At 37.0% G+C, this 21,818-nt stretch overlaps 1 protein-coding gene across 2 annotated transcripts in view; it reads right to left on the bottom strand.

Annotated features, from left to right (window-relative positions):
• Nucleotides 1-12,113: 12,113 nt before the first annotated feature.
• LOC126100336 (uncharacterized) overlaps nt 12,114-21,818 on the bottom strand; it is a 152,349-nt gene continuing 142,644 nt past the window's right edge. Inside the window, exon 12 of one of the 2 annotated variants that reach the window (XM_049910947.1) lies at nt 12,114-16,019. In XM_049910947.1, coding sequence (XP_049766904.1) covers nt 15,862-16,019 — 158 coding nt within the window. In that variant the 3' untranslated portion in view covers nt 12,114-15,861. Of the gene's footprint in view, nt 19,555-21,818 lie in introns of both variants that reach the window. The other variant, XM_049910948.1, reaches the window with a different exon arrangement.

Genomic DNA, 21,818 nt, shown 5'->3' with positions numbered 1-21,818 from the left:
TTGACAAGGCAGTGAGACCCTTACTAGCATTACTTGATGAAAGATGGAGTAATATTGCACATTTTTCATAAATTAATTCTTTTCCGGTTCTGTCCCTTTCATTTTTCAAATTATCTGAGTATTCAGCCATTAGAACTATAAGAGAAAGCAGAATTCCAAAAAACTGCCCACATCAAAGTAAAGACTATTTCAAAGAAAGGTTATGGGTACTGTGAAACAGTAATTGAAAGAAATGATGGATTGCTGTATGTCTGTTGGATGGACAATGTGGTAGTCACAATGATCTCCTTCTCATGTGGCAGCCAACCTGTTGGTACGATTAAAAGGTTTTTTCAGAAAACAAAGAGGAATGTTACAATCCTGAGGCCCCAAGTAATTGCAAAGTATAACATGTACCAAAATCTGGGAGGCTACCAAATTGGAATTCAAAGCAAGAAATGATATTGACCCCTGTGCTCATGGATGCTTGATGTAGCTTTGCAGAACAGTTAATTTTCTGTATAAGAAATTAGGTACATCAAAAATTACTCAACCACAATTCAGGGGGAAAACAGTAATCATTTACTGTACACTTATGTAGTATGTTTGTGAATGCTGAACTATAAGGGTTAATTATATAGCTGAATATGGTCAACCATACCTATACTGAGTGCTTACATACAGGCAGAATATTAGCTCCTGTAATCGCCTAGAATTGCCATATGGCAAAAGCATTTATTTTGATAATTAAAAATTTGATAATTATTCTTACCCAGCATTTCATTTATTTAAGTAGCCTTGAGACATAGTAAATCAATAACCATTAAAAAAATCCGTCATTAATGGGTTAATTACTTGTTCTAAGTTGTGACTTGCCCAAGTTGGGTGGTTGGAGTCATGACATATTTTATCATCCAAACTTAGCTATGAACCAACTTTATGTTAAGTTTAACTTAGAACAGCATTGTTGTTATGTACATTTAATTTCCTTTATTGTAATTGCTGTTTGTAATATTTTGTAGAGATAAATGCGCTGAGACTGGTGCAAGTGAATTTGGTGACAAGTAGACATGCTCACAGAAGCTCCATGCCTCCCAAGGAATAAATGAACTGGCGGGTTCAGGATTACTTTTTGGGGCCTGATACCGTGAAGCTGGGGATTAATGTTCTGTAGGGTCAGCAGTCATGTTTATCCTCCGTCCCCTGCGAAGAATGGTCCAGGAAGGAAATCCTGTGGTGGGGGAAGGGATGGAAATCTTCTTTGGGCAACTATAAACTTTGCTTCGGCTCTGATCTCCTCTTTTTTTATATTTCATTTCTTTCTTTCTTCCTCTATTTTAAGAGGGATGAGACAGAATTACCAACTTTCCATTTCGTGACGTGTCACGAAGACATCCTTCTTACTCTCATCTATTAAGAAATTTCATAGTGAAGCTAATTAAAGAAGGTCCAGCAAATATTTCTTCTGAAAGGATGAAATATTATTGGGAGATGTTAGTACAAATTTTGCATTGTGCAATGACTGAATTCATCACACACTTATGACCATTAATAAGGAAGACTGCAGTGAGGAACATTACAGTGAAGTAGTTCCATGTTACTAACTATTATTAACATTCAGACTTATTTACCATATGTGAATCAGCAGTCAAGACTATTTTGTTGCTCTCAAGAACATTACTCTAATTGTAAATAATTCAGCATCACAGAAGAACCTGCAGCATTCAAAGTTATGTACAGTTCAATCATTGTGTGCGCATAGTGTAAATAAACTTATTAATGTGTTACCTTCATGTAGGTGTCTACTTGTATTTACTGGCCATCTCACTACCGATCGCAATATATTTTATTGCCCAAAACTAGTTACGAATCATGTTAAAACAGAGTTGGTGCTGTGCAAATTTATTTTCCTACGTTGTAATTGCTATGTGTAATATAAGCAGTGTGAGAAAAGTAATGAGACTATTTTTTTACCTACCAAAGTTTTTACTTTTTTCAAACAACAATATCGTCCACCTCGAATCAGTTCCCTTTGACAGCTATACACTGATAAGAGTCATTGTTGCCAGTCTGGAATGCTCTTTTCCAAAACGACGTCCTTTTGAGACATTTTTCAATTCTGGGAAAAGAACAAGAATGCCTTTTGGGGTCAACAATTCCATGATGGAAGTGGCTGTGTGACAAGGGGCACTGTCATGATGCAGCATCCACTTGTCTGGAATGTCCGGTCTCACTCAATTCACCCGTTTACTGAGTCTTCCAAGGAATCTGTGTAAAACACGTGTCATCCTTATTGTTAAATGTCAATCTGATATCACAAGAGCACGCACACATTCAGTATTTACATCAGTTTTTGAAGTTGAAAGTCTCCGAGAACTATGGTCATCTTCAAGATGTTCTCAGCCTTCCAAAAATGCTTTATGCCAGTGAAAAACTTGAATGGTTCCTACAGGCCTGTTTCGAGCCTTCACAGGTCACACTTGCAAATTCTCCAAGTTCAATATAAAACTTGATGGCATAACATTGCTCTAAATTCCGTTGTTCCATATTTGTAACACATGATAAAAACATAACTTCACTGATGGCACTCTCAAAAATCATGTGACGTATGCATGGAGCTGAAACTCAGACTGAGCATCTTGAAAGAATGAACACCCCAGTCTAGAAAAGTAGAACACAGCATTGTCAGATCACTTGCAGTGTTGTCAGTCTCATTACTTTTGTCAACCACCTCATATGTTGTAGAGAAAGGAGAACTGAGAACGGTGCGAGTGAACACTGCAGCAAGAAGGACAATCCACAGGAGCTCCATGTCACCCACAGAGTAAAGGAACTGAAGCTAGCAATGGAGAAAAACACAAAGACCAATTTTTACAATTTGAATATTGTTAAAGTACTAACAGCAGTCCGTTTGTCAAAGTTTAACAGTTATCTTTCAGGTTTCAACATGGAGGAAGAGGAGGAGATTAGTGTTTAACGTCCCATCTACAAAGAGGTCATTAGAGATGGAGCACAAGCTCATATTATGGAATGATGGGGAAGGAAATCACCATGCCCTTTCAAAGGAACTGTCCCAGCATTTGCCTGAAGCGATGTAGGAAAATCATGGGAAACCTAAATCAGGATGGCTGAACCATTGTCCTCCCGAATGTGAGTCCATTGTACTAACAACTGTGCCACCTAGTGCACTAACAACTGTGCTACCTTGCTCAGTGTTTCAACATGGATCAAATGTGGATTGTGTATCTGATGCCCAAAAGGGACTTATCACAGCAGCAGTGTAAGGGACGATGACCAAGTCTCCGTTTGAATGCCGTACAGTACAGAATAAGTATTCCAATTAGGCAAAATAACCGTAAGCATTGAGGCACTCTTCCCACTGATGCATCAGGTTGAAGAAACCCATTTGATAAAACACTGTGTCCTGCTATGTGAAGAAATCCAAACTGCCTGCCGCTCATTATCTTCAACAGGAATTGTTGATCCTTCAAGGCCTTTTTGAAGGGGCTGAAGGTATAATAATCACATGGCAAGAGATCAGGGCTATACGGTGTGTGCTGGAGTGTCTTCAACTTGAGTTGGCGTTATGTATGCGGTACATCCCACCACTGTCCAGGGCGTCTCCAGATACATCTTTGCTGGTCATGGGGGCTCAGTTTGAAGAAGGACACGTCACTAAAGATGGTTCATTCTACTTCAGTCAAAGGAATTCCAGGCCAAATGTCCCAACACCACTGCAAACAGGTTTGCTGGTGCACAGAGGTCGATGGTAGCCAGCACAAGGGGTGCCATGAGCTTAGCCTTCTTTCTGTGAGGTACCTATTAATGGTCCTTGGGGTCACTGAAGCACTAGTTTAATGTTGGATCAGTGATGATAAATCTAGGGCTCTGAGTGCCTCTCTGATGATTACTCAGCCTTCACATTCTGTTGTCTCTAGGTTGATTGCTTCCTTCTTAATGCTGTGTTCAGCCATGCTTCACCCATTCCTGCCAACATCGTTGAATAGAGGCATCACTATTAAAATGTAAGCAATTACTCCAACTAGCTTCTTTGACCCCAATTACACATCCTCTCTCAACTGCTGACAATTGCGATTATTGTTCACGTGCCTGTCTGTGAGTCATAGTTACTGTCCAACTGAGTACACAGAATGAAATTCACAAAGGCTAGTATCAACATGTCCCCTGTTCACCATCTTTTGTCAGCTGTGTGGTGCAATTGTGCTGCAGCGTCACACATTCGGCCACAGTTTACAATTGGGCATTTTCTGTCAATAAACGTATTAGTATCAATTTGTGACCAATTTGCTTAACTACTCTGATGCATTATCTTTTTTGTCTTAGAGTGTATATCAACAGAACTAAGTTCCAATTCACACTGAGATGAAACGATATGTGATATGACTGCTGAAATAAAGGGCAAGTGATGTGGCACTCCTCAGTGCGACCCTCTTGTTCCCTCTGGAATGATATTACATACATTATGACATTCAATGTGACTTGCTGTACTTTTGTTTGTGGTTGATTACTGCTTAGTTATTTTGAAGCAGTTTCAAATAACTTTGTCAGAACACACTGACACATTAGAAAGTAAGCTGCCAGTGAAAATCAAGAGAGATATTTTTTATTAATCAGATCATTATTCTTAAATGCCAAACCTTTGGACCTCAGTACATAAATTCATTCTAGCTAGTTTTGATAAGTGTTTAATAATATTACAACCTTGTAAAAATGCATAAGGTAAACACATACTACAGACTACTGTAAGCAATTTTCGAGTAAGCAATAAATACCAGCAGTGATTTCGTATCAGAAACTAGTTAAGCATGAGGACAGGATACAGTAAGGATTTCACTCCATGTATCTTGAAGTTTTAATATGATATGCAAAAGATAAAAGGTTACATGACTGACAAAACATTAAATTAGTATAACTTTTAGAAAATTTATCATTGAAGGGAGAAACTACCCACACATAAAATGTAATTAGCCATGGCCAAAATAGCTACAAAAGAAGACAGAACATGATTAAAAATATTGGAATTTGAATACATCATGAGGTTGATATGTGATATCGAGCAAATAAAAGGGCATATGGGGGGGGGGGGGGGGAACCCAACTTTCCCACACTTTTACCAGTTACTATTCATCACAGTGATGCCAATAATCATTCTCACCAATCAGTGGTTACGGAAATGACATTCAACACCTTCCATCTCACTGAACACTGCATTCTTCAGACTGAATGGTAAGCCCTTATTTGTGCTTCGGTTGTTTCTTACGTTGTTATTATATGTAGTAATAGTTATTTAGTAATGGTTGAAATGGCTTTAAGCACTATGGGACTTAACATCTGAGGTCATCAGTCCCCTAGACTTAAACCTAACTAACCTAAGGACAGCACACACATGCATGCCCGAGGCAGGATTCGAACTTGCGACCGTAGCAGAAGTGCAGTTCCGAACTGAAGCGCCTAGAACCACTTGGCCGCAGCAGCCGGAATTTAGTAATGTGTAAATCTATTTTAAGCCCATGTTCTTCAGAAACTGATTTTTTTCCTTCCTTGATAACAAATGCATGAAATCCACACAATTTGGGAAATCAAAGATTTTTTCAATCACAATCACAATCACCATGTGTTATTTTGTATCAAAAAGTATTGCACATAATGAAACTAACGATAACTCTACATTTTATTCTGCCTTATATATGTCTCTCCTGTTCACATGATCTGTCACTCTCCTATTATTTCCGAATTCAAGAAAATTTCCATTTTCTTTGGTCTTTTTTTGAAAGAATCCTGAACTTCACATGTAATAGACATCATCATATTTCACCAATGATTCGAAGAGCCATTCAGGTTTTCCATTTAATGTCATAATGAATATATAACATTATAACTTTAAATACCAAGAGCTTTATACCTATGATCATCACTGTGGAACATTTCACTGCACTGTTTTTATCTATGCCTGTGGGGCTTCAGTACACAAACTTCTTTGTTGTTCCTGTGCAACACGTAATGGCTCTCATAATAGTTTTTCTTTTCATTCTAAAAATAGCCTGCATGGTGTTTTAATTTACATCACTTTTTTCAGGCATAAAATAATCTGAACAAAAGTGATTGTGAAGAACTTTTATCTTACATACAATGCTAGAATGTAATTCAATTATTTGGGTGTACTCTCAGACAAGGAACAAAAATTCCCGGATTTTTCCTGGTTAAAAATACATTTGCTCCTGGGTGAAAATACACTTTTTCCATATTAAATGGCAGTATACTTTTCCTCGGAACAGTAAAACTTATCAATCTTCTGAATGGTTATGGTTTTATATACTAGCGGTGAATTTCCTGCCACTTTAGAAAACAAAACTCAGGGGAAAAAAACACTTTTAGAAAGATCTTTGATGTGCAACAACATGTACGCTGCATATTTTCATACTATGTAAGTGTAAATTCAAATTCCACCAAACACCAAGTTACGTTCCGAAGCATTGCAATAGAGACTGCAATGTGCTTTTGTGAGCCAGTCATAGCTCATGTCACGTGATCTCACCAGCCGATGACAGCGGGACACATGATGTAGTCAGCCAATAGCAACTTCACTGTTAAGTAGTGCGAACACACAAATAGGAAAAGTAATGTTTTAAATTAATATACATAGTGTTGCTACAAGAAAGGCAAAGCTTTCACGTACAATGCTGAACTTTTTTACGCATGTTGTACTTTAAGATACCTCACACAAATGTGCCAGTAAAATTTTTAATAATGACATAAATGTCTGATCTTCTGGGCTCGAAATTCTTCTAAATGGTCGACCTCAAAGAGTTGATTTTTAAATGAGAGTTAAAAACTCAGTAATTTAAGAAATACGTCGTGCATTCTCCCACATAGTCCATTTGCCTAAAAGGAAATTTAATTTGAAAGTAACACTCTTCAAACAACCCTTCGCAATTTTTTTCCTGCTGTTGTTGTTATTGTTGTTGTGGTCTTCAGTCCTGAGGCTCGTTTGATGCAGCTCTCCATGCTACCCTATCCTGTGCAAGTTTCTTCATCTCCCAGTACCTACTGCAACCTACATCCTTCTGAATCTGCTTAGTGTATTCATCTCTGGGTCTCCCTCTACAATTTTTACCCTCCACGCTGCCCTCCAAAGCTAAATTTGTAATCCTTTGATGCCTCAGAACATATCCTACCAACCGATCCCTTCTTCTAGTCAAGTTGTGCCCACAAACTTATCTTCTCCCCAATCCTATTCAATACCTCCTCATTAGTTATGTGATCTACCCATCTAATCTTCAGCATTCTTCTGTAGCACCACATTTCGAAAGCTTCTATTCTCTTCCTGTCCGAACTATTTATCGTCCATGTTTCACTTCCATACAAGGGTACACTCCATACAAATACTTTCAGAAACGACTTCCTGACACTTAAATCTATACTCGATGTTAACAAATTTCTCTTCTTCAGAAACACTTTCCTTGCCATTGCCAGTCTACATTTTATATCTTCTCTACTTTGACCATCATCAGTTATTTTGATCCCCAAATAGCAAAACTCCTTTACTACTTTAAGTGTCTCATTTCAAAATCTAATTCCCTCAATATCACCTGACTTAATACGACTACATTCCATTATCCTCGTTTTGCTTTTGTTGATGTTCATCTTTTATCCTCCTTTCAAGACACTGTCCATTCCGTTCAATTGCTCTTTCAAGTCCTTTGCTGTCTCTGACAGAATGACAACGTCATCGGCGAACCTCAAAGCTTTTATTTCTTCTCCATGGATTTTAACACCTACTCCGAATTTTTGTTTTGTTTCCTTTACTGCCTGCTCAATATACAGATTGAATAACATCGGGGAGAGGCTACAACCCTGTCTTACTCCCTTCCCAACCACTGCTTCCCTTTCAAGTCCCTCGACTCTAATAACTGCCATCTGGTTTCTGCACAAATTGTAAATAGCCTTTTGCTCCCTGTATTTTACCCCTGCCACCTTTAGCATTTGAAAGAGAGTATTCCAGTCAACATTGTCAAAAGCTTTCTCTAAGTCTACAAATGCTAGAAACATAGGTTTGCCTTTCCTTAATCTTTCTTCTAAGATAAGTCGTAGGGTTAGTATTGCCTCACGTGTTCCAATATTTCTACGGAATCCAAACTGATCTTCCCCGAGGTCGGCTTCTACCAGCTTTTCCATTCGTCTGTAAAGAATTTACGTTAGCATTTTGCAGCTGTGACTTATTAAACTGATAGTTCGGTAATTTTCAAATGTGTCAACACCTGCTTTCTTTGGGATTGGAATTATTATATTCTTCTTGAAGTCTGAGGGTACTTCGCCTGTCTCATACATCTTGCTCACCAGATGGTAGAGTTTTGTCAGGACTGGCTCTCCCAAGGCCGCCAGTAGTTCTAATGGAATGTTGTCTACTCCCGGGGCCTTGTTTCGGCTCAGGTCTTTCAGTGCTCTGTCAAACTCTTCACGCAGTATCGTATCTCCCATTTCATCTTCATCTACATTCTCTTCCATTTCTATAATAATGTCCTCAAGTACATCGCCCTTGTATAGACCCTCTATATACTCCTTCCACCATTCTGCCTTCCCTTCTTTGGTCAGGATTGGGTTTCCATCTGAGCTCTTGATATTCATACAAGTGGTTCTCTTTTCTCCAAAGGTCTCTTTAATTTTCCTGTACGCAGTATCTATCTTACCCCTGGTGAGATAAGCCTCTACATCCTTACATTTGTCCTCTAGCCATCCCTGCAATTTTGCACTTCCTGTCGATCTCATTTTTGAGACGTTTGTATTCCTTTTTGCCTGCTTCATTTACTGCGTTTTTATGTTCCCTCCTTTCATCAATTAAATTCAATATTTCTTCTGTTACCCAAGGATTTCTACTAGCCCTCATCTTTTTACCTACTTGATCCTCTGCTGCCTTCACTACTTCATCCCTCAGAGCTACCCATTCTTCTTCTACTGTACTTCTACTGTACTTCTTTCCCCCACTGCTGTCAATTGTTCCCTTATGCTCTCCCTGAAACTCTGTACAACCTCTGGTTTAGTCAGTTTATCCAGGTCCCATCTCCTTAAATTCCCACCTTTTTGCAGTTTCTTCAATTTTAATCTGCAGTTTTTAACCAATAGATTGTGGTCAGACTCCACATCTGCCCCTGGAAATGTCTTAGAATTTAAAACCTGGTTCCTGGTTCTCTGTCTTACCATTATATAATCTATCTGATACCTTTTAGTATCTCCGGGATTCTTCCATGTGTACAACCTTGTTTTATGATTCTTGAACCAAGTGTTAGCTATGATTAAGTTATGCTCTGTGCAAAATTCTAACAGACGGCTTCCTCTTTCATTTCTTACCCCCAATCCATATTCACCTACTATGTTTCCTTCTCTCCCTTTTCCTACAGTTGAATTCCAGTCACCCATGACTATTAAATTTTCGTCTCCCTTCACTATCTGAATAATTTCTTTTATCTCATCATACATTTCATCAATTTCTTCATCATCTGCAGAGCTAGTTGGCATATAAATTTGTACTACTGTAGTAGGCGTGGGCTTCGTGTCTACCTTGGCCACAATAATGCGTTCACTATGCTGTTTGTAGTAGCTTACCCGCACTACTATTTTTTTATTCATTATTAAACCTACTCCTGCATTACCCCTATTTTATTTTGTATTTATAACCCAGTATTCACCTGACCAAAAGTCTTGTTCCTCCTGCCACCGAACTTCGCTAATTCCCACTATGTCTAACTTTAACCTATCCATTTCCCTTTTTAAATTTTCTAACCTACCTGCCCGATTAAGGGATCTGACATTGCACGCTCCGATCCGTAGAACGCCAGTTTTCTTTCTCCCGATAACGACGTCCTCTTGAGTAGTCCCCGCCCGGAGATCCGAATGGGGGACTATTTTACCTCCGGAATATTTTACCCAAGAGGATGCCATCATCATTTAACCATACAGTAAAGCTGCATGCCCTCGGGAAAAATTACGGCTGTAGTTTCCCCTTGCTTTCAGCCGTTTGCAGTACCAGCACAGCAAGGCCGTTGTGGTTATTGTTACAAGGCCAGATCAGTCAATCATCCAGACTGTTGCCCCTGCAACTACTGAAAAGTCTGCTGCCCCTCTTCAGGAACCACACGTTTGTCTGGCCTCTCAACAGATACCCCTCCATTGTGGTTGGACCTGCGGTATGGCCATCTGTATCGCTGAGGCACGCAAGCCTCCCCACCAGCGGCAAGGTCCATGATCCATGATTCCTGCTGTCTGTTAGAAATAGGTTCATTTCAGTAGTTGCCAGAAAACGCCAGGTAACAGGCGTCACCGCATTTGCACAGCTACGACAACACAGGTAGCCAGTATGTTCGTACGTGTAAAACATTAAAAGATCTTACATTATGTCATAAACAAACAAGACATCAGAGGATACTTCACGAGCACTGGAATTTCGTGAACCACACTAAAATGAATAATTCGGCTTAAAGTGCACATTCATATGTCCGATTCGGATGTAAACTTTCTAGGAGTATCAGTACTGTATTATCTCATGTTTCGTTCTTTATTATGGCATAATATCATACGTGCTAGAAGATGAAAACATGCACTTCAAATGCAGTTAACATTTGAAACTAGCCAATAATGTGGAATTAAACACTTTGTTTCAAATAAATTAACTGCCTCAGCGGAAAATATTAATAAAAGATAAATTTCTTTAGCAAACTGACAAAAATAAATTCATTGTTCTTGAAGGCGATTAATGTTTGATTGCCAGAAACTTGGAAATAAAGTAAAATCTGAAACTAATAATATATTTTAGCCTGCTGTAATAATGTGACTGTGTTTTAATTCACTTGATAGCTCCCGGTCACAGAAATCCATTTTGTTTTCATTTGACGTGGGAGCAATAAACGAAGGGGAAACATTTTAAAAATCGACCTTTCAAAAATACATTCATACACGTCTTTCTGAAGAGTCTGATACATAAGCCACATGTGTTCGAGGAAATGTACATGTTATTTGGTACTAGGTATGCCAAAGCATAGTGCCACCCCCTCTTCATACAGCATCCTTCTATCGCATGTCACTGAATTTCGCTCTGTAGAATTCAAACATGTATATTTTGTAATGGGTGCCATCAAACTATATTGAGGACAGTGCAAATTAAAATGTCCTGTGGTGCCCCTCCTGCTCCCAGATGGCCGGTTTGACACCCTGAACATCATCTTTTTTTTTAAAAAAAAAAAAACTTAGTGTTTTGTGCGACATAAAATTAAATATAGGAAATGTAAAAGCAGTAAAGACAAGAGAGAAGGAAGACAGTACACATTTCTTCAATCCTTAAGTCCTAGCATTTTTTTCTCTCTAACCTTGCTACATCTTTACATGGTGTGCTTTCCTTCTGTGAAAGAATCTATTACCTCACCAAAGTTTGTCAAACATTTTGCTACATGAAAAGACAAAATGTCACTGTCTAATAGTGAAAAATCCTGTTAGTACAAATAGTACCCAAGACTGGAGTGGTTTCTCGATCTGATTGCATGTATTTTGTCACTGTCAGCTAGATAAAACGAAATAGGCCTGTCTAATATCGGAGCAATTGTAACACACACCAAATAAAAGAGACTGTTTTGGCACAAATGGTAATTTTTATAACATGACAGAATATAATTCTTGAAGTACCAATATCAAATGCCAGAATAAATAATAAAGTAATATCAAAAAAGAAATTAGAATTTATAACATTTTGTCTTAATCTTGTCTATGTAAATATGCTCAAGAGCTACTGAAGCTCAGTTTTGTTTCAATTGCTTAACATCTTGATTAATTATAAATGATTTTTTCATGGTGTTTCATATGACATCTGAGTTTTGTAATGTGATTCATAGTAGCTTATGTCTTATGTCTTGTGTACAGATACTGTGTAGTGGAAAAATATTCACTGCAAGCACTAACCAAACATTTGAAATAAATCTTACGAACAGTACAAAAATATTTAACTGATGAGCTGCCAGTGTTTTGAAAAATTAAGGTGGCTTTGTGTTATTTACATCTCACCAACTCCTATTTATTTGCCTCTTTGGTTCTAATATTAAAAAAAAGACACATTAGAAAAAAAGTAGCTTTAATGCCCCATAACATAAATCACAATGTTACTTTACAATAATACAATGTTGTATGCAGCAACAAAAATACTGTGTTTTCTGTTTAAAGCTTTGATTACATTTGTACAAAGAATTATTTTTAATTCTCTTTTAAAGAAAAATATTCTACATTTAAGAATTTTCAATCACAGTATTCACATTAGTATTATAATATTTAAAATCCACAAAAAATAAGGCACTGGTGAGTATGAATACATGTCTATGTTTTCAGTCTCTCTCTGACACTGTTGGAAGTAAAAAGCAAAATAATCTTACATTTATGAAAGCTGTTCAAAGACAACCTCTTTTCAAAGAGAAAATTGCAACATATAATGCCTGTATTTAAACAGAAAATTTTGTTGCTAAGTATTTCTACAGTATTATTTACAACAAATATCTGTTCTGGAAAAGGTAGTCAAAAATAAAACTTAAAATTAAATGATGAGAGGACAATGTCTACTTACTGGTGCAGAAGGTGACAGCAGACCTACACTTATTGTAGCTCATCATATACAAAAGGACTGAAATAACGAATCTGTATTAAATTCCACTCCACTTTATGCGGCGATGCCTCTCTTGCTTCACGGACCTATGTGACCGTCCCATCTGGTCTCTCATAACACATTAGTTTTATAGTTATTCTTCCTGTCTATGCTAGAGGAACCTTGTTTCAAAAGCTCTAGATTCTTTGTCTCTGCACACCTGCTATCACCTTGCATGCCAATAAGGGAGCACTGTATTTATTCCCATTTGGTATGAAACCAATGTAATTAATTACGATGACAAACATGTTACATAAACATGTAAATATTCCAGGAAACAATCACAGTGATGTATCAATAAAAGAAATACAATAGGTCACATTATCATACTGACAATATAATGGAAATTACAACAGTACACCAAACTGAATGCATGAAAATAATTATGTAAGCTGAAAGAATATATATATATATATATATTGCTCTGTTACAATCACTACTACAAATGAATCATGCATATTTGAAAAATACAATCCTGAGCTTTTACAGTGATAACTTCAAACACCAGAGAATGTAGCTCATAGTACTATAATGTATTTGCAGTGCACGTGTGTGTGTGTGTGTGTGTGTGTGTGTGTGTGTGTGTGTGTGTGTGTGCGTGTGTGTGGGCGCGCACGCATAAAGTGAGGGAGCACAACGAAAATTTTGTCAACGCCATGCTGCTTGGCTCTTACTAGTCTGATGTTATATTCTTTGGAAATGAGGGAAAAAATTGCTGCTTGTACATAGTTGGCATTTTATTTTTCCCTATAATGCAACTCAACATTTTTCTGTGGTTTCACGTTTGATGTGTTACTGTTGATGAGAGAGAGAGAGAGAGAGAGAGAGAGAGAGAGAGAGAGAGAGAGAGAGACATAGTGTTACAATGCAATGCTAAAGGCAACAGCTACACAATTTTGATGAAACAGAGATGCCTGGGATGATGATTATTTTACCTCCAGTCATTTATGCACTATAATTTGTAACCCAATTATGAAACCCTTATGGTGGTGTATCTAATTCACCAATATATTGCAGTTGATGGGATGTTCTTAAATTTTGCTTGATTTTATTTGTAGGTTAGCCGTGAATAAAATTTTCAAAGTGCCACTCACATTTGGAAGTAAGATTACTAAATGAAAATAACTTAAATAAAATCTACAATATGATAAGCGAAATTGGAGATATGCATTGGACTACCATTAATAAAAATGTTTCATGAAAAAAATGGGGGGGGGGGGGGAGGGGGGAGAGATAGGAAGATCAAGAATAAAGGTAGACAGACAATTACACAGTTCACTACAGTACACATGCAAACTTTGTTTGTTTACTCACACATATTTTTTGCTTAATTTAAATTCTGTACATCATTTTGTAAAACTGTTGCAACTACCATAATTGGGTGTACAATACTCCTACAAAATATAAACTTTTTCTGACATTGTACATGTTATACGAGCATTAATGAATAATTTACTAAAATCAAAACTAAATTTAACAAATTAGTTGCATTTTGATCTGCATAATACACTATCGTATCAGAAACCACAGTCTTTAGGGAAGACTGGACAGTACACAAAAAATAGACAATCTTCCACAACTGTGTTTAGACACAAGGGAAAAATTAGAAATCATATGAAAATGAGAACCTCCAATCTCAATTACAATACAGAAAAACCACTGACAGATGTATGCATAGGAGTTGTCTCAGGCACTTAAAAATTAAAATATGCTATTTCTTTAGTACTTCTGCAGCATTGAAATATGTAATATTCAATATACTTTTTAAATATTGGATATTCATGTAAATATTATGAAAAAGACAGACTGCTACTCACCACGTAGACAAGACAGGGAGCCACAGACTGGCACAACAAAAGGACTGCTATACATTTAAACTTTTGGAGAAAAAAGTCCTCCTTTTTGTTGTGCCTGTTTGTGACTCAACATCTTCTCTATATGATGCATAGCAATTTATCCTTCCGTAATACTGTTGTTATTCCATCCTTAATTTTCCACAGTTTGATATTCATTTCAGTGATAACCTTCACACATAAAAAAAGGCATAAATTCTAGTCCATGTATGCCTTCCTCAGTTTAAGAATATATGCTGTAAAAATATGCTGAGCATTTTAATACAGTCGGAAATAAGAGAGATATGCTAGGGAACTTTACTTATGGTTTCTGTATGTGCAATAGGTAGAGTACATGAATAATGTGCAATAGGTAGAGTACACGAATAAAAATATTTTAACAATAATGGACATTCCTGGATGGACCAATACATAAAATAATGGCCTGGAAACCACCTTCCTACAATAGATTGATGTATGGAATACAGTAACACACAACAGAAAACAGTATCCTCTATAGCTTTCAAGCACTAGCTCTTTTTCCAGTAATAGTACACACATTCTCACACACAACCATGAAGGCTCCCAAATGCACACTTCTGTGGCCATGAAAAGATTTGTCGTGGTCTCAGTAATGTGCATTTGGATGTCTGTGTGAGTGTGTGTACTACTGCTGGAAAAAGGACTAGTGCTCAAAAGCTAGTGTGAATGCTGTTTTCTGTTACGTATTACCGTGGTCCACGCACCAATCTGCAATAGGTGAGTGGTTGCCTTTTCCTTATTTTATATATGAACATAAAAATTGTTGAGTATTTCTAGCACTCTATATTACTTTATGTGGGAGTAAATTACTTTCAAGTAGCAGACATGAGCAAATGTCTCGCCTATACGATAAGGCAAAATGACCACCACATCTTTCTCTCTTGGATATGCAAGATAATTCCTTGTCTCTTCTGCTCGATTTTTAACCATGTATGAGCAGTCTTTAAGAGGAGCTAAGTCTAACAGACTATCCCCTGATGGCAGATCTGACTGACTGCTGTAGTGTATTTTATAAGCTACATGAAGAAATGAAGTGGCTAACAAGTAAAGCAGATGCACAAAAAATTATGTACTTTGACAGGAACCGCAACTTAGGGGAAAAGAGTAATGAAGAATGAATGGATTCCCTTGTAAAAGGAGCTATGATGGACCACTAAGAGAAATGCAGTTCATAAAAAGTGATCAGTCCTCATGACGGTGAAAATAAATAAAATTCAGGAGCTAAGATTTTCAACCACGCAGCAAGCCAGATTTTTTTTTCTTTTTTTAATGCTGCACAGAAATTCAGTAAAGCTCATCTATGACTTTTTGTTGCTATTGAGAGAAAGTTGGTGGTTCAAAAGTGTTCCTAACTTCCACCCACTTTTTCTTCGACATTGTCTCCCACTTTTTCAATTTTCTTGCCCTGCGAAGAGTCATGTGCTGTTCTTTCGTGAGGTTTGATTTTTCCATGGCATGCACAATGTCTACAACTGCAGAAATATAAAAAGAAAAAACAATAAAAATCAGAACACAAAAAGGAAACACACTAGGAAGAAACATGATAAAAGGTTGGCTTAAAGAAATTACTGCTTGAACTGCGTACAGTTCATCTGTTCAAGAAAAAATACATTTTAAAGAGATTACTGATGATGAACCAAAATTTTAATCACTAGTTTATGCCTGGTAACAGAAAAGTATTTAGTAAATGGAGTTATCAGTAACTGACAGCAAAGTTATTACATCCTCTGGTAATTCAATAGTGAGCAATTTTCAGGTCATGTGGGGACACAATGTTCTTGAATTGATTAGTTGAGGCAATTTAATTTATCTGAGTAACTCTTTCAAGCTATTTATGACTGTTAAAATTCTGCACATTTTACAGTTTGGTTGGTAACAAATTCAAAGCATGGACATACCAATCTATAGGGCATTGTGCAAGTCTTCTCAATAGCTTGCTTAATAGACATCTCAAGAGAAATCCCATCAAAGATATTAAATGTAATCAAGAAAATAAATGTATATTAGACTGAAATATTAAGTGGGGGGAATTAATTGCCACTATGGTAAATGTACTTATCCAATACATTTTTAGATATTAAGAGTTAGTATGTTAATCAACTATTTGAGGAAACTGCACTTGTGACAATGATATATATGCATGACATTTTTCTTTGGACCATTTGTGGATATCTGTAAGTTAAGGATATTGAAATTAAATAATTCTTAAATTACAATTACATTCAAATGGTCCAAAATGACTGGGATTCTGGAATGGATACCTGTAATAGAAATCCTATAATAACTAAATTTTTTTGCACTTAAAAGAGTGTGTCTCCTTCCTTCTTTCACTATATAAAATGTATAAACACATCACTTACACTTGAAATGAAGCAGGATACGAACAAGAATGTATATTACAATTGATACTAGTAAAAAGTATAAATGTTTGACATACTGTGAATATTGTCATTTAAGTACTACACGAACCCACCAGAGCACCAAACAAAGACCTTTTAGCCCGACAATAAGCACAACAGCATATTTTACAGTAAACATAATAAAGATAGTAAGTCAATCTCCACTATATTACACAAGTAACATATACATAAAATTATAACTAGACACAACAATACTTTTACTATATAAATAAACTTCCTCTATGCAGATGACCTAATATCAGTACAAATTCGTTAATAACTGTAACATGAATACTATAACAATGATGGATATGTATAATGTGATGCCTTAAAAAGGAGTCTTCAGATCTATATGGAATAACATTTGCTACCTATGTACATAACAGTTGGAAGATCTCTTCCAAATATCAAAGTATGGCTACTATGACTAGTAAACTGGTTTATAATGACAGCAGTCTCCTCTGATACTACCTCTGCCTGCAGAGAAATAAGTAAGCTGCACACTACATTTGTAAAAAGGTTGTCCACTCTGTATGTAAAAAGGCTGCCCGCTCCATATGCAAGTAAGTTGTCCATTCATAAATAAGAAATCTGTCCACTATTTTCATATGAGTGAGCTGCTCACTACATGTATAAGTAAGTTGCCTCTCACATCAAATCCCCCTCCGTTACCCCCCACACCAACCATTTATAATCCAATTGTCCTTGTGCAAGTACACATTACACTTGCTGTGCAGTACCAACCTTTGTTATGATGTAATTTCATAATTACTACTGCAAGATTTAAGTTTGCCAAGAGTTCTTCAAACACATGCATTTTTGTGAAAATCTTTACCCGTGACCATAACCCTAACCAGTATATGAAAGAATAATGTTTGTTTTAAAGCTTTGCTGAGTCTTTATATGTATAGTAATAGCTAAAGTACGACACTTAGGCTTTCTCAAACACACATATCAAATGACAGGACACAACAGTTTAATATAAGGCTTTAGTCATGTTAAATGGATTTTTACAGAAAAGAAGTGAAAATTTCATAATAATTTCCTAGTTCAACATAGCTCTATACTGTCAAATATTCTTTATTCACTGGAGTAATACTGTTCCCTGCTGCAGCTAACTAAAGTACACTTTAGAATTTTAGCATTGCATTGACTTACGTTTATTGCTCAAGTCACTCTGTAAGCACTTAAGTTTTATTAATGTAAAGGTTATAAAGTTCTATGTCTCCCTTTACATTTTAATAGCAAATAAATTTTTGAGAGCATACAGCATTTATATAACAGGAACTTCACTAGTGAAGCACATGTAATCAACAAAACACTATTTACCAGAGAGAGCCAAAGTAAACAATTATGTGGTGTACACTGCACTACACGTCACACATTATCAGAAAAAAAGATCCCAAAATAGTGCAGATACTGGGGTTAACTATTACCATGGAAAGTGTTTCCAAATTTTGCAACAAATGTAAAACATACACCCAAATTCTCTTGAGAAAATTATAAAATTACAAGGAGACAGAATGGCCTGCCACTATTTAGCATTATCAGGTGAAATTATTATTACTATTATTGCCAATAGATAGGTGGGTCACTTTTATCCTGGGACTTGAGGGGTCTGTCCCTCCTTTCTAACTTTCACCATCCTATCCCTCTTCCCCCCTCTTCCTCCCCCCATTCCCCAGAGACAAGCAATAATTGGCTCAAAAGCTAAGTCTTTTTTTCTATCAGGAGTGTTCTGAATTTCATCACCGGTGAAAGTTCAATGCTGGACTGCCCTTCGGTCTTCTCTTAATTTTATAAACACTCAAATCAATCAGTAAAACATATTAAATCAGCACCAGACAGGAACATATGCTACTGATCTAACAAACAGGTACCTTTAATAACTTGGATTCTAAGCAGTGCACTCTTTTGAGACATGATTTCAAAATAAATTAAATATAAGAAGGGCCTCTGACATGTGACGGTTTAAATTAACACTCAACAGTATGCGCTAAGTTGCACAACAACTTTTTATGTGAAACTTTGAGATTTTCATAATAGAATTAAATAGAACTGAAACACTATAAAATATTGAAAAATTAACCATTTACAGTATTCCAAGAAATACTAAAATACACACAAGTTTACAACTAATGCCATTTATCCACATTATATTTGAGTCAATGACAACGTCAACAACAACACACTAACCAGACAGATCTCCACATAAATAAACTTCATGGCATACATCTGCTACATCATATATCCCTATCAACACAAATAAGATAAAAAAAAATGTTGTCTGATAAATGTAACATGCCAAAAAGAAAAAACATAGTAATATTATAGATTACATGTAAAATGAGACAGAGCACATAAAGCTACATGATGGGTAAGCAGGGGTGGTGGCAGATGGCACTAATGTTTTGGTATAACCAAAACTACATTTTGTACTGCACTTTAGAGGGAAAATAAAACTCAAACAATTTATGAGATTCAGTCAGTTTTCTTGCAGAATAGAATGCCACATGGCACTTTTCTTCAATCAGCCAAACACTCAGGCACAGCTTCTAAAATCTTTGGTCTGTTTATGAGAAGGGCGTCCAGTCTTTGAGGCGATCTCCTGAAAAATAGAACATTTTCTTCCCCATATTATATACCCTTTTGCTTTCCTGCATGAGAGGTATTTAATGTAAACCAACAGGTCTGTTAGTTCTTTTTAACTGAACACCAATAATGCAAATTATACTAACACTATGCAAACTTGTGAAGATGATTAAATAACTATATTAGTGCAATATGTTAACATGCAGTGGAGAGCACAAAATGATGTTGGACAGCAAAAGCTTCAGTGAAAAAAAAGGGGGAAAGAAAGTCCATCAATACAACAGCAAGAGATTCCATTTTACTGCATTTTATATTAGCAAAATGGTGCCAACATGGTGACAACTGTAAATAAAGGACAGAGGAAAAGATGAAGCAGCGGGGAGGGGGGAAGATGGATTGGGGAAAGAGGAGTATACATTATTTAGCCACTGGGAAAGAAAGAAACTGAAGACTTGCAGTGGCAGAATGTGGATAAAATTAACACAACTATAATAAGGGGAAGTTGGCGAATAGTGGAAGGCGGGAATGAGAGAGGACACAAGCATTTGTGTATGTGTCAAGGCTTATGTCAACAAACACAGTAGGTAAGTACTGGTTTTGTATGCTGGGGTTAGGCTAAGGTCTAGTGACTGTCTGTGCATTCACATTGTCTAACAATGGAAAATCCAGTATGGGATAGTGATAATACATTTCAAATTGATAGACTGCTACTCACCATATAACGGAGATGGCGAGTCGCAGAAATGCCCGACAAAAAGACTGTCACACATGTAAGTTTTCGGCCAAAAGGCCTTCATTGGAATCAAACAAAACACACACACACACACACACACGACCACAACCTCTGGCTGCCGAGGCCACATTTTCTGTTTGACTCTGTTCAAAAATATCAAGTGTCTTTGACATGTTCAACTCAGTGATGAAGAAAGTAAGGCATAAGAAAAACCTGTAGACAGAGATCTGAAAGAGTGTATGATGTACATATATTCTCAAATAATGAAGCTAATATAAACTGGCAAACTAGTGTGATAAAAAGTCCAATTGTATGTTGCAGACCCCACGAGTGTATCCACAAGAAACTTAAAACTCACTGTGATTTACTGTTTTAGGGTTGACAAGAAAGGTTGATCTGATAATTCTGATAAATGTAGCAAACAAGATAGAATAAATGAATTCCTTAAGACAAATGATGAATGCCTCATGGTGAGAACAATGCTCCCCATTTTAAAAGTGAAGCTACACTTTTCCATCATCTCTAGACACTCTACAAAGTTTAAGGAGTTAGATAGACAACAAAAGCAAATTACCATAAATCATTAACAGAAAAAGAGGAAATTGGTAAAAGAAAAGTAGTTACAACTGGCATTCTCGAAACAGTGGATTGCCTATTTTATATGTGGACAGTGTGTAAAATAAGGAAAAGGAAACCACTCACCTTAGATGGATCGATGTGTGAGGCACAGTAGTACATAACAGAAAATAGCATCCACACTAGTTTTTGAGCACTAATTCTTTCTTGAGCAATAGTAGACCTACACACACACACACACACACACACACACACAAACAAACAAACAAACAAACAAACAAACACTCTGTGTGATACTCAATTATTGAAGGCAGTTGCCTGAGCTGTTGGAGGGAGTGTTGGTGAGAGGATGCAAGGAGAGAGTAGGATGCAAGGAGAAAGTATTGGGAAAGAGACAGGTCTTTGCACACATGACTTTGCGGTCGCACAACAACATGAAAAAAGTACAGAGTGTACAACAAAAAGTGATGTAGGAAGAGGGAGAGGGGGAAACTGAGCTGGAAAAGGAGAGAAAGGTAAAGGTAAAGATTAAAGAGAGAAAGAGAGAGAGAGAGAGAGAGAGAGAGAGAGAGAGGTGGGTACGGGAGGGGGGGTGTTGAAGAGGGCAGTGCATGATCTGGACAGATAAGTAGTAGAATGGAGAGAAGAAAGAAGGGAACAGGTATTGTGAGGCTTTGGGAACAGGTCAGCTGAGGTTTAGGCTGGGGGGATTTCGAAAGTGCAATGTGTTGGAGAGACTCCCATCTGCATGGTTCAGAGAAACTTATCCTGGAAGCAAGTATGCAATCTCTGTTCTCTCTCCCCTCACTCTCTCCCTCTTTATCTTCAACTTTCTAAGCCCCCCCCCCACTCACCATTTCTCCCACCCTCTTTCTACAACTCTTTTTGTTGTTGTTGTTGTCATTGTGGCTGCGCCCACCCGTAATGTTTTGTGGTTTGGAGTTGAGTGGAGAATCTAAATCAGAGCCTAC

The sequence above is a fragment of the Schistocerca cancellata genome, chromosome 9 (genome assembly GCF_023864275.1).
Source record: "Schistocerca cancellata isolate TAMUIC-IGC-003103 chromosome 9, iqSchCanc2.1, whole genome shotgun sequence".
NCBI lineage: Eukaryota > Metazoa > Arthropoda > Insecta > Orthoptera > Acrididae > Schistocerca > Schistocerca cancellata.
The sequence above is the reverse complement of the archived record's forward strand: the minus strand, read 5'-3'. Positions and strand labels throughout refer to the sequence as shown.